Below are 14397 nucleotides of genomic sequence, written 5' to 3'. Positions count from 1 at the left end.
GTACCAAAACAATGCAAGTCCTGATGCTCCTGGATGAATACTAGCGTGTGTGTGTGTGTGTGTGTGTGTGTGTGTGTGTGTGTGTGTGTGTGTGTGTGTGTGTGTGTGTCTGGAGTGTAATCTTGTGAGAAGCCTTCCTTATTCATTTAGGCAGTGAGATAGGAAGAAAAACACTTCTGCTGTGGAGGAAATTGGCTGCTTCATGCTGATGTGATCAAAGTTTGACAACTCACTATTCATTCTTTCTGATTTGGCATCTGAAGCAGATATTGTGATGTAAAGTTTGCCCTTCAGCAGCAAGGGACTGAACTGCAAGAGTGTACACTAAACTGCTGGATTTGTACATTCAAATCTCTGTGGATAGCATGTAGAATAGGAAAGAGTATGAAACAGCATGCACTTCACTCTACAGAGAGAAAGGGATGTGTGGAAATGTCATTGTGGATATATTATATTATGAACTTTGATTATTTTGAATGTTTTTTTAAAAAATTGAATCCTCAGAATGAGACTTTATGCATAATTATTGCTTCTGTAAACTAATAAGGGGAGACATGGAAAAAAGTTGGGTAATGGTTGGAAAGAACAACTTGAAGATTGTTTATTGTGCATGTAACTTATTTGCAAAGAAGTAAATCTATATGGATTAAAAAAACAAATAATGGCCTGTGCAGTTGCTTAAAATGGATATGTGACCTCCAGCTTGATAGATTAAGACTTTAAATCTCATTTTTCAGTCTCAGGATGGCTTTCACAATCACAAATGGCTTTTTGTATGGAGTTTTTTTCTATTTTCTAAAATAGGATCATTTTAAAAAGACGTATGGAGGAAGGACAACAGGGAAATGTGCATTTTCTGTTTAGCAGCAGAATGCTAAGTCTTACCAAGCATCCATCATCAGTTGCTAGGAGAACAGAGCTGTATTTATCTAACCTCTTATTGATTTTCATAGTGTGTGTAAATCTAAATGCAACTTAATATAGGGACACTTAGAAGTATCTTCCCCAACCTGGCTCTGCAGTGAAGCTCTAGAAAAACTGGGTGCCTTGTACAGAGCATGTGGAATAGGGCATTAGCAGTACAGAAGCTCATACTGCTTCTTTAGGTAGTGTAGACTGATCTTCTCCAGGAAGGCCCTGTCACAGTGCTAGTCTGCCTTAGTTGTTTATATGTAATTTTTTGTGCCTGATATAGACTGAACAATAGACTCCTGCCTGCCTGTACCACTACCCTTTGTGTAGTGCCGAGGAAGGTCTGGGCTTAAGTCTGTGCTCTTATTAGTGAAAGAGCAATGCTATAGCTGAAAATATTGGAGACTAATGTGTATCTCTTCCATAACAAAACTGTTATTGATCAACTGACGAGAGTTATCCATTATACGAGAAGGGCAAGCAGAGTCTTCCATAGTCCTTGGGTCAGATATTGGTCTAGCTCTGGCTCAACACAATCATTCCATCTCCAGCCCAACTGTGGAACAAATGGATTAGTCCCATTTATTACAGGTGGCACTTGATGGAGAAATAAAGCTGTAGCTATCTTGTAACTGCTCCATATTGAGCCAGTGACTTCGAGGTTTTCTAAAAACCAAGCTGTAGCTGATTTGTGCTGGCAAAAAAAGAAAAGAAATTAGAGGCAACCCATCCTCTCTGAATCAAATTATTGAGCATTTATATATAACTCGATCGTCAGAGCTCTGTACGAGCATTAGTCCTTTAAATCCCCCCATTTCCCTGCATCAAGTGGGGTAGGTTATTGGCCCCCCCCCCCCTTTTTTTTTTTTTTTTTAACAGATGAGTGGACTGAAGGGAAGAGGTGGCAACCTGCCCCTGGCCACCGATTGAGTCAGGTGGGAATAGATTTCAGGAGTTTATGTCTAGTCTTATGTTCAGTTTGCTGTATCTTACTGCCTCTGAATTTCTGAAGTATGTTGATCTGAGCCTGATGCTCATGTGACAATTCTTCCAATGGATGTACTAACATTTTTAACACGAATAAGTATTGGTAATTAGAAAGGAGGAGAACTTGCTTTATATAAAGTGGTGTTCTCAGCAAGAAGCTTGACTGAGCAAACGAGACTTCAACATAATCTCTGGGGCTTTTTACTCATCCTGGGCACATTCTCTGTCTATAGCTATTGACTCTTTTATACAGTGTGTGAACTCTATATTAAATTTCACCCAGTAACATGCTGCTCTTTTTGTTTGGTTTCTGAGACTGCCCATCCAGTATGCACTATGTGGATCTCTTTGTACTTTTTTTTTTAAATAAGGAAGTACACTTATAATTAAATTTGAACCAGAACTAAAGAGGCACTTTCTTACTTACTTTTCCTTTAAATGTCATTGTCAGGCATCTGAGGAGGCCTCACTGAGGGCTTTGGAGAGTCTAATGACAGAGTTTTTCCACAATTGCACCACCAATGAACGGAAACGTGAGATAGGTAAGTTCAGACAGTCTTAAGGAACGGTCCATTTACTTTCCACAATCCTCAACAAAATTTTTGGGTTAGACGTGATCTCCCAGCAACGGCAGCAGAAAACTCCATAGTTCGGTAGTCTGCTGAAGGTGGAAATGATGAGAAGACAACTTGTTTCTCAGACCGATGCAAATTTGGCTAGTTATGAGGGCAGGTGCCCTCTTCTCTACCTATAAGCTGCTTCGCTCCATGGAGAACCTCTGAAAGAGACTGCTGTGTGACAAGTGACAGCAAATGCATGGAGCTTTTTCTGTACTATGAATGGGGAAGAGCAGATTCAAAAAGAAGGCATACATTACCCAAACTGACACATTTGGGGTAGCTTCTTGCTAGTGCAAAATGACAAGTGGAAATATATTTGTATATTAGTATATTGTAGTGTATAACACTACACAGCACAGTACACTAGTATATTATGTCCCATACTGGTGGATCTGGGCCGATACATGCTAATGAAGGCCAGTAGAAATAACTTATGTAATAAACAACCAGCAACAGGATGGATGAATCAGGCTTGCAGTCCAAAAAAAAAAAAAAATACGAGGGAGTACACAGGATCTCTTGGTTCCTTTCTGCTAGGCTCGGCTATGGATTTATAACCTCAGAGACTTCAGTAATGTAGCCTGTAGTCCATCCAGGTTCACTCTACTTGAAAATATATTCTCAGCATGTATGCACGCTGTCTTCACCTGAAATTTCACCATCTTGCTAAAAACGGTGTCGTTGACTTTTCCTGTCCCATGCACCCAGTCATTGGAGGAAAGGAGATGGTTGGCATACTCTTGGGTTTGATCAACTTGTATAATACAAACCCATGCAGCTTTTCCCTAAGGCCAAACTTTTACAAAAGGAGTCACTTGGATGTGGTCAACCTGGAAACAGTATCTCTCTGTTTTCTGAGCATTTGAGAGAAATTATAAAAAAACAAAAACAAAACAAAAAACAAGGGGTTATAATGATCCATAACGAAGGTATATGTAGATCTAAGAACAATTAGCATTAAAACAAGGAAAACTTTACTGCAAAATGTCAGTCTTAGGGCTTGTCTACATGAACATTTAGTTTTGTTGCAAGCTAGGGTGTGATTCTACCCCCTGCTACTTGCCACAGACTGACTGTCCATGTGGGCTATGCTGACATGCATTAACAAATTCATCTAGTCCTCTTTGAAATGGAACTAGATGAAAGCTCATTAAACTGCTAATGCTTGTCAACAGGGTCCACATGGATAGTCAGTCTGCGGCAGGCTAGTGCAGGATAGATACACATCCCAGCTTTCTGCAAACTAACTATTCATGTAGACAAGCCCTTTAATTCCTCCCAGTCTGTTACACAATGGACCAATGTCCTAGGTTTTGCCATTTGGTTTTCTTATTTATTATAGGCAGAGCTGGTAGCGCTGTCTATCATTAAGGTTGTCTGACAATTCCCATTATAAGATGCAGTTTTCAGTTGCTCACAACTTTGTCGTACTTTAACCATTAGAGTTGAAATTTTGCAAGCTGGGTGTCTGCCTCAGATAATTTTCTTTTTTGAAAACTTGAGCAAAAACAGTTCAGCAATTTCTGATAATAAGATTAGGGAAAATACATTGTCTTGGGCATGTTGTTAAAGAAAATTCAGTAGAGATTTTTAGCTTGGCAACTAAATTCAGAAGATTCCTTCTGCACTGAATGCTCCAACCTGGAGCTGAGGAGGACTTTTCCTGCAATTGCTGCTCCTGGCTGCAGTGAGATGCAATGGTGCTGGGCACTGGAATTGAGAACAAGGAGACTCTCCTGTGGTCTCATTGCTCCTTCTCTCCTTTGTGCCCCCTCCCCCCTGACTCCTGGACAGTATAGAAAAGGAGAAAGCTGTCTGACTGAAATGCAGAGGGGACGAGACAAAAAGTCTGAGGGGGAGGAAAAGCTGGGGAGAGGGGTTGGGAGTATACTGGAACAGGCTGGGCAAGAGGACTGGAACAAGGAGTCTGAGGTGGTGGGGGCAGGAGAACTGGGACCACAAGCCATAAGTGGTGGAAAAGGGAACAGGCTGGAGGATGCAGACAGAAGAATCTGTCCACCAGAGCACATTCCCCTACAGAACCTGCAATTGAAACTAAGATTCCTGAATCCTGGTGTTGCTAACAGCAAATGAATTATCTGTAAAGACCCCTGCCAAAGTGGGTCATCTCCTCTAGTGGCTGGCCCACAGAGAGGATGACAACCTACTACTGCTATTAGCATCTGTTATCTTAGGTGGCAGAGATCTGTGCTATGGATCTAAAGGTTCCATTAGTATCAAGCTAATCTAACCAAGTCTGTTGGTACATTATGCTTTTGAGAATGTTAAAACCATATACAACAAATTCTGATACTATGCACCTAGTCATTTTGCTTGCATTGAAGTTTATAGGTAGATTTTGTGGCTGCTTTTGAAGTAGATCTGCTTGTGTGAGCCTTATTAAACTGATACTTGATAAGTCTGATTCGAAAAATATCTGAAGTTCCATTCAGATTAATGGTGCTCTGGAAACAAATATTATCTTGGGTCTGTGTACAGCTTATGAATTTTAATGCACATGTTTTGTTGATACTTTTTTTTTTCCAGAGGAGCTTCTGAATAACTTTGCCCAGCAGATAGGTGCCTGGAGATTCTGCCTCTATTTCCTGTCAAGCACAAGAAACGACTATGTAATGATGTATAGTTTGACAGTGTTTGAGGTGAGATATCAGAATAAGGGTAAATTTATCTAGAACACCGTTATTGCCTGAATAGTGGATTCTTCTACATTAACTTTTATTTGATGTGATTTGTGTTTGGAATAGTTCATATTACCTATTTTTAAGTCTTATGTGAGAACCAACTGAAGTGCAGCATGGACACAGCTTGCTTTTATAGTTCCCTTGTAAAGAATTTTTTTGAATAATTTTCATGGGTTTGAAAATCAAGTTTGATTCCTGTCCCTTTCTGCCTCACTGAAAAATGTAGGTCTGAAAAATAATTGTGCCCAGAGTCTAGTAGAACAAAGAAGTCACTGTCCAGTGCATAAACTCTAAGGAAATAACTGCAGCTTAGTCTCAAATCACCCTATTGAGAACCTGGAATTTCTAAAATTAATTCCAACTATCTTAGTACTGTTTGATCAGTTATATGTGAACAGTGAATTTATCTGCAAAAGCAGGATAGTAAACCCAAAACTTACCTCAAGAATTTCGTGGGAGTTGGTATTTTCTGGATTAGTTGGAAAAATAACAGCAGAGTTTTAATGAAAATCCTCCCTTCCCTTCCCCATTCAGCCCCCACTCTTCTCTCCTCTCAAACGGAAGCTGCTAGTTGTGCTTTTGGGAAAGGGGAACTTGTTACCAAAGACATTGGGCAGGTGGAAGAAATTACCACTTTAACATTCTCATTTACCTGGGAGAAATCTCATGTATTCACAGTACACTTCTGAAATTACTTTTAATACAGAATTTTTGTGAGGGCCCTCTGTGCTGAGGGTTTTGTCAATGCCAATGTCAATGTCTTCTTCCTATAGGTAGTTCCTTCGTCACTGTTAACCTGTAGCTCTGGACATTGGCTCTCTTCCATAAAATGTTGACCTCTTTTGGAGACTTCATGGTGACTTCAAGTCTAAATTGCAGTGAAGCCTAAATACTGTTATTGGCTTTGTCATGTCACAAATAAAGCTTCCCAGCTTTTATGATGCATCCTGTCTATATAATGATCCTCCTGACTATATAAGCTATATGTCTTTAATTTCTGCCTGCCATGTGCTTGCAACTGGGTAGAGCTATTGCCTCAGAAGCAGGCTTCCTGAATCTATTATCCTCAGACATCTACTTAAAAGGCTCAGCTACTAATAGCTACTAATGTTCTAGAGCATCTAAATGAGGTTTCAGCATTGCAGGAAAAATACTTCACAACTCTTCCTTCTTCTGGATTTTTGCCATTAAGTGGGTTAAAACTCTTCTACTAAAGTAGCACTCTTCCATTAAAGGTCTATTGACTTGGAACATGACTTTCTGGATTTAAAACTTCAGGAGGCCTGCACTGCATGAACTTTATCCAAAGCAGAACTTGGTTCTATTTCCGCCATTCTCTATTTACTACGATCTTCCCCTTCTCAAAAGGGGAAACTTAGCTGTCCCAGGGTTAAGAGACTTTATATGAAGTGTTTATACTGAGACTCGCCACGCAATGATAGTTTTACAGATTCATAAAAACACTGGTTCATTCAAGCCATGCTAATAGGAAAAATGATATTAGAATAATGGAAATCACCTATATTTCTCAGGATAGAAAATTGTTAGAGTATTGTAATGTGCAGCAGCATATGAAACGGGAAGAGCTCCATAAATTTGACATTTGGTCTTTGAGCTTCTCTTTAAAGATGGACACGTTGGTTATTTTGAGTTCCCTGTGCACTATTTAACACACAAGGCTATTTATGTTCAAAGCACTTTACAAACATTTAGCAATACATCCTCCAGTTCTGTGAGGGCTCTATCCCACTAACTTCTACCTCTGTTTCCTTATCTGTAGTGGTGCCTAGGGCCACAGAGAATTGCTGTCAAGGCCCACATTAAGTTCTTGTGCTCTAGATTCTAATTACTTTGACCATTATATCACATCTGTCCCAACACTTGCCTAATAGTTATCTGGTTTTGGCAGTAAATTAAAGTCGCAATACTTGCAACTGCTTCACTTTATTGACTAAGAGTAGTTTTTCACCCATGCACTAGTTGAGGATAACAAACTTGTAATTGTAAAACTCTGCAAATGAAATACATTGAAATGGTAAATTTTTCCCAAAGCCTTAACAAATGTCTGTTCATCCATCTGGTTCTCCAGACATAGTGTCTAACTACTGATTGAAATGTTGCATTAAAACCAGTTCTCTTTGTGCTGAATCAGGATGTCTCTCTCTTTCAGAACCTGATCAATAAGATGTGGCTCGGGGTCCCTTCTCAAGATAAAATGGAGATCCGCAGCTGCCTACCCAAGCTCCTCCTAGCTCACCACAAAACGCTGCCTTACTTTATCAGGAACAAGCTCTGCAAAGTCATTGTGGACATTGGCCGACAGGACTGGCCTATGTTCTACCATGACTTCTTCACAAACATCTTGCAGGTAAGGATGTCTTTGGGAAACTAGCTAAGTCAGGAAATCTTCAGTGCCATTTCACAGAACACTTTGTCTAAATTAAAGGCTTCCTTTAATGGGAAGAGGAGTGGTGGAGTAAAACCATTAAGTATCCTATGAATGTATTCACTGATCATTTTTCTTTTGGAGAAAGCTGAAAAGGAAGTAAAATTGCTTTTCATTTCCACCTCTCTGACTTTAACAAATAGTCAGCTATTAGTCTACTGCATAAATTCATAGATTCCAAGTCAGAAGGGACCATTGTGATAATCTAGTCTGACATCTTGTATAACACAGGCCATAGAACTTCACCAAAGTAATTCTTTTTAGTAAAACATCCAATCTTGATTTAAAAATTGTTAGTGATGGAGAATCCTCCATGACTCTTGGTAGATTGTTCCAATGGTTAATTGCTCACTGTTAAAAAGTTATGCTTTATTTCCGGTCTGAATTTGTCTAGCTTCAACTTCCAGCCGTTGGATCGTGTTAGGCCTTTCTCAGCTAGATTGAAAAGTCTATTAAATATTTGTTCTCCATATAGGTACTTAATAAAGACTGTGATCAAGTCATCCCCTTAACCTTCTATTTGTTAAACTAAATAGACTCAAGAACTCAATCTCACTATAATTAATATTTTCTAATCCTTTGATCATTCACCTGGCTCTTTTCTGAGCCCTCTCCAATTATCAACATCCTTATTGAATTGTGGACAGCAGAACTGGACATAATTCCAGCAGCAGTCGCCCCAATGCTAAATATAGAGGTAAAATAACCTCTCTACGCCTACTCGAGATTGACCTGTTTATGCATCCCAGGATTGCATTAGCTCTCTTGGCCACTGCATCACACTGGGAGCCACATAAAACTACCAAAAACTGAAATATGAGGTAATTCAGTACATATCTCGTTTGACTTTTGGCAACACCTCCTGTTGCCATATTGACTCTGTTGGGGGAATAGGGAGAGGGATTTAGTGGCTTTGAGTGGCTGATTCTCAGTTACACTAAGGTCCGTTTGTCCCTTTCCATTGCCAGAATGATGTCAAGGAGCCTTAGTGCAAATGAGAGATTCAGACCTATGTGCATTACAGTGCCTGTACACAATACGTTTCAGTTATTGAAGGAGACTTAACAGTTATCTTCTGGGTTTGTTTCAGAACCTTTAATCATCTTAGGTGCACTTTAATATAGATTAATCTTGTATGTATTCTGAAAATGTTGAATAACTATTGAAACTAACTGCTAAACTTAGTTTTTGAAGATTTGCGTTGAGTAAGGCTAATAGAACTGAGAGGCTAGTGAGAGAATTTTTATCAATGCTCCAGAGATTTCTAAATATTTATTTTTGACCAAGGTTGAAACTTGCTTGCATTTTGCTAGAGTTTTTTTACAAACAAAACTTGTTCACAAAGCAAATGTTAGGACTATAGCTCAGATTAATTAAAAACTAAATTTAAGCTGATTTTGAGAAAACAGTAGTTTTAAAAAGGCTTGTTCATCTAGTCAGTGAACAGAAACTATGTAAATTAAGTGATAATCACAGCTGAAATACAAACTAGTTGGAGCCAGCAATGCACAGACTGTAATTTGTGTGCAGTTTTGTGTTTTTTGCAAATAACAAACAAATACATAAGTCTGGATGCTTCTAAAATATGGAGGTCTGAATTCAGCTGTTGCAAATAGTTCACCCAGTTCTAGCTAGTAGCTAAAGAAAAGCTTAAATCATTCAATTTCTACAAGGATCTCCAGCTTTTTCATAGCTGAATTATAGTTGGCCCTCTAAAGTAGGTTTGCTAGATGGACAGGTCAGGTCCTTTTGCCGGATCATCAACTCCCAAAGATTCTTCTCTATGGTGAACTCAAGGAAGGGAAATGTGATAGAAGTTGCCAGAGATAGATGTAGATGGAGATTTGTACTGTATGATTCTATCCAGGCAATTGACGCGCCCATAGAGGCAGCATGTCAACAGCACCATCTTCTATGGTATAATATCAAGCAACTCTCCAATTTCTCCTGCCCAAACTGTCTCAGAGGCATTATTTCAAATGCTGGACTCATTTCTCATTGCCGAGCTAATACGTGCTAAATTTCCCACAGTCATCGTCAAGTACGACGGGCAGCCAAAGAGGTTGCTAGTAGATACACTTATCACCGTAGAATCTAAGCACCTTAAGTAATAGGCAGAGTTGCTGGTTTGAATGTGACTGGTGTTTTAAGACTGTCAGTCCATATGGGAATGCTTGGATAATTGTAAGAATATAATAGTTTAGATTATACCAACAATTCTTTAGTCACAATTCAACAATTTTGAAGCATCTTTATAGACAAATTCACTGGCACGTGTTAAGTCTAAATGTATTACATGACTTTGGGAGTCATTTTTGTTTTTAAATTAACCCTTGTGATATTTAGGAAAAATACAAATCCTAAATACAAACATGTACTCTTGCAGTGATTATAATCTAGGATTGATAAAATGCTTTGTCAATAAGCAACAATACTGTGATGGGATTAGTTACACTTGATCATGTATGAGATTTCTGAAGTGATGTGAAAACACAAACTTGCACAGGCCTAGCTAAGCCACTGCAAAACCTCTGTGTGGACGCTCTTGGGCTTAGTCTACACTAAGAATTAATGTTGGTGTAACTATGTCGCTCAAAGGTGTGGAAAATCTGCACCCTGAGCAATGTAGTTACACTGACATAAGTTCCTAATGTTGAGAGGAGGGCTTCTCTCGTCGACATAGGTACTCCACCTTCCTGAGAGGTGGAAGCTATGTCGATGGGAGAAGCAGCACTGTAAGCGTAGACAATCCCTTATTTTGAGTGAAGAGTAGTTTATTTGGATTATTTTAAAACTGTTAATTGATTTAAGATAAAACAAAATGAGCCTAATTTAAACTGAAGTGTCCATACAGGTTTTTTTGACTGACCTAACTAAATTAATTAAAAATCACACTTTTAATCAAATTGCTCCTCATGTAGACAAGTCCCAAACCAGTTCTTTAAATGAATTAGCACCTCACTCCTAAAAGTCAAGAGCTCATATGTTGCTACAAATGTATTTGTGATACAGCAGGGTCAGAAGGCAGCAGGAGAATAAAGGCCCCTGCCCCAGCCCAAAGGGGAGGAGTCACTGGGCCTGGGTCTCAGCTAATTGCGGGGGACAACAAATGAGAAAACAGGAACAGGCATGGGGGTCAAAGGGTCGAATGGAGGGAACCAGAAAGGGACACCGAGCAGAGAACCATGGACAGTGCCCACTGCTTCCTGAAGGTGTCTAGGGAGCAGGAGAAAGGTAGAAGGCAGGTATATAAGCCCCAGAATGATCAGAGCTTTGTTTCTTGTGGACTGAGGGGAGGTTATGACAGGTTAATTAGAGCACCTGGAAACAATTAGGTCCCTGCCAGGGACCTGATGATAACCCCTGCTCCAGCCAGGCAGCGTGTGGGAGCGAGGAGAGCTGGTGGTAGTGTTGGAGGAGCGCTGTGACTGACAGAAGGACCAGAGAGCCAGATGAAGGGAGTGCTGGGAGGGAGGCTTTCCTCCCAATCCCCTGGCTCAAAAGTACAGCGGCCTGAAGGAAAAGGGCCCTGCCAAAAAGGGGAACAAGACTTAGAGACTCCCCCAGGCAGGTGGATCAGGAGAGATCTTGCCCATGGAGGGAGAGGATAGGAAACCCGAGAAGCTGAACGGGCCAAGGGGGGAGAAGCTCAGAGGAAAGAATCACAGCTGCAAACACTGTCAGCAGTGCATAGCTGCTATTCATAGCATTCCTGGGCTGGGACCTGGAGTAGAGTTCAGGTCTGGGTCCCTTTCCCACCCTCACTGGACCCTGCCAGTGGCCAATACCCAGAAACAGGGGTAACAGGCAGTGCCCTGACCCACTACAAGAGGGAAAAGTGAGGAACCCACTGTAGCAGAGCCAGCATTTTGCCACAATTTTACATTACTTGTCATAGTAAGAAATACCAGCTCTTCATACGAGGTTTCAGTTACTGATGGAAGTAATCTGTTTGCACAATGACTTTTGTGTGGTGAAAATACAACTTATATCCTTTCCAAGAACTAACTTGCCAAATCTTGAATAAACAGCTTCAGACAACTGTCCACAATTAGAGCTTTGATTTTTGTGACTTATGAACAGGCTTCACTTAGGTTTCAATTAGGCTTCAATTAAAAGACACTCTGAGTGGCTACTGACTTTTGCAATATATTCTGGCATAGCTAAGTGACGAGAGAGCCCACTTTGAATATTTTATTTTGCTTCTCAAGTATTCTTATGGGGGGAGAATTAATTCTCTCTACTTTTGTAGTACAAAGCCTTAAAAGAAATATTCAAAGAGAAGTGTAGGAAAAAAATATGGTAGACTTTGAAGCACCCAAAGGTGATAAAGGCAAAGGGGTTCTCATCACAATCATGTTAGGCCACAGCTTTTAGTTGCTTCTTGGCCTGCTGACAAATTGTTGTGTCCACTGTTTCCTCGTCTTTTGATATATCACTTCAGACAGTTTCTGATATAGTCTTGAGACAGTTTAGTCTGTCATTCAAGCCTTAAATCATGTTTGGATTCTCTAAACTACTTTTTTTCATGGATGGTTTTTTAAATAACGGAGAAAAGTAATAAAATGCATGAAACGATACTAGGACCCTTGCAGATGTTTTTGCTTAAGGATAGTAAAATTCTTCATAGAAAGCTTGATATATTTGTGAACATTGACATAATGTTAGGGGATTGGGACTTAGCAGCTGCATGCCACTGATTTTCAATAAATGTCACTAACATCCAAAATTATTCTGGGAAGAAATTTTAAACCATCTCTGAAGTTGCCTAACACAGTCCACATCCCACTTAAATTTTCTCTCCTAGCTTCTGCTTCTCTGTGCCACACACTTGCTTCAGATAACTATTAGATGTAAGATCATGTCTGAAGTATGGAGAAATATATTATTTAAACACAAATCTTTTTTTTCCTTCTCTATCTGGAATTACACAAATGAACAGAAAAGTTGTTGATGCTTAAATCTGAGTTTTTATTAATTGGTATAGCTTCGTCTGTAGCCTTTTATTTTTAGTTATAGTAAATTTAGGGCTAATCTACACTTAAAACTTAGTGGCACAGCCATGTATCCATACAGCTGTGCCGCTGTATGAGCGCTTGTGTAGCCACGTTATGTCGACAGGAGAACGCTCTTCCACCAATATCATAAAACCACCTAAACGAGTGGCAGTAGCTATGCTGGTGGGAGAGCATCTCCCGCTGACATAGTGCTGTCCACACTAGTGCTTATGCTGGCAAAAGTGATGTTGCTCAGGAGTGTTGTGGGTTTTTTTAAACACGCCTCAGCAACAAAAGTTTTGCCGACATAAGTGTAGTTAGTGTAGACAAGGTCTTTGTGATGATATATTACACTACTGTGGGTTCGGCTCTGGTGGCTACATTCTCAAGCTCAACAGAGTTACCTCTGCCACTTGTTTCAAATCTAGAGCTCATAGGAACACATGAAGACCAAGGAAAGTAACACGTACAGTCACCAGAACAAGGTCTAATATCTGTTATCAATGTTACAGTTACAGTAGAACCTCAGTTACGAACACCTCGGGAATGGAGGTTGTTCATAACTCTGAACAAAATGTTAGGGTGGTTCTTTCAAACGTTTACATCTGAACATTGACTTAATACAGCTTTGAAACTTTACTGTGCAGAAGAAAAATGCTGCTTTCACTTTATTTTTGAGTAGTTTACATATAACACTGTACTGTATTTGCATTTTTTTGTCTCTGCTGCTGCCTGATTGCGTACTTCTGGTTTCAAGTGTGTGGTTGACTGGTCAGTTCATAACTCTGGTGTTCCTAACTCTGAGGTTCTACTGTATCAGCAAAGTTATGCATATCACAGCATATGCAAGTCCTAAATATATCCATGCGCAAATTCTAGCTACAGCCCTACTCGCATCTTCTTAGATAGTGTTAGGGTCTGCTGGATTTCTCCTGGAGTGATCATCAGTGGAGGGATGGTTTCTGCTGGAGTCTTTCTGTAAGAAGCTCAGTTTTCCCAATCTCAGCACCCCCTTTTATAATGTGATTCTCACTAACTACACTCTGCGCATATACATGAAAGTGTCAACCCTCTTTTTCCTTAATTGTCTTGTCCCCCAAAACTCTTAGCATATTCGTTTTTTATAGGTTGTGTATAGTTCCTTTTATTCTCATTAGCATTGACATACAACCTGTATCCTGTGGTTAAGGTACATCTTAGGGGAAAAAATGTGCCTCTAGAGCATTTTTGTGATCTAAAATTAATCTTACAGCTAATTTTTCACAATATCACCCCTTGGCACATCTTTTCCAATAACCCAATGCCATAAGATTATTCTTTGATGACTTACTCATGTCAGGAATTTCTTGATTCTAAGACTTAAAATGGCTAAAATCTTAGACTTTTGCCTGTAGACCTTGCGTTTCAGCCCTCCTTACTTAGATACCTAATACGTACTTATCCCTTCTGACTATTGATCAGTCTTATACATCTGTAATCCTAACATCACACAACACACAATAAATGTAAGTAAAATAAAGCCATTGGTTACACAGCAGTATTCTTTTACAAAGCTTACATAGACTAGCAGAGAAGAAGCTTGTCACTTTTAATCTTTTCTTAGTATGGCTGGCAGACAGCCAGCTTTCCCTAGTGGGTCTAACGCTTCAACCCCTTGTAGTGGGCCAGGGAGTCCCCAGTAACCCTGTCTCCCCAGGAGGTACCTTGCTCCAGCTTCCTTCTGCTGGCTGGGG

General features: G+C 39.9%; 1 protein-coding gene across 3 annotated transcripts in view; it reads left to right on the top strand.

Annotated features, from left to right (window-relative positions):
• Positions 1 to 14397, top strand: part of XPO6 (exportin 6) — an 85199-nt gene that overhangs the window by 22185 nt on the left and 48617 nt on the right. For all 3 annotated transcript variants that reach the window (XM_067551097.1, XM_067551096.1, XM_067551095.1), the window contains exons 2-4: positions 2351 to 2441; positions 5067 to 5179; positions 7392 to 7589. In XM_067551097.1, the coding sequence (XP_067407198.1) occupies positions 2351 to 2441; positions 5067 to 5179; positions 7392 to 7589 (402 nt within the window). The remainder of the gene's footprint in view (positions 1 to 2350; positions 2442 to 5066; positions 5180 to 7391; positions 7590 to 14397) is intronic.

Source organism: Emydura macquarii, unplaced genomic scaffold (assembly GCF_026122565.2).
Source record: "Emydura macquarii macquarii isolate MOO-44397 ecotype Brisbane River unplaced genomic scaffold, CSIRO-AGI_Emac_v2 contig_1348, whole genome shotgun sequence".
In the NCBI taxonomy this organism is placed as follows: Eukaryota; Metazoa; Chordata; order Testudines; family Chelidae; genus Emydura; species Emydura macquarii.
This window is presented reverse-complemented; position numbering and strand designations above follow the sequence as displayed.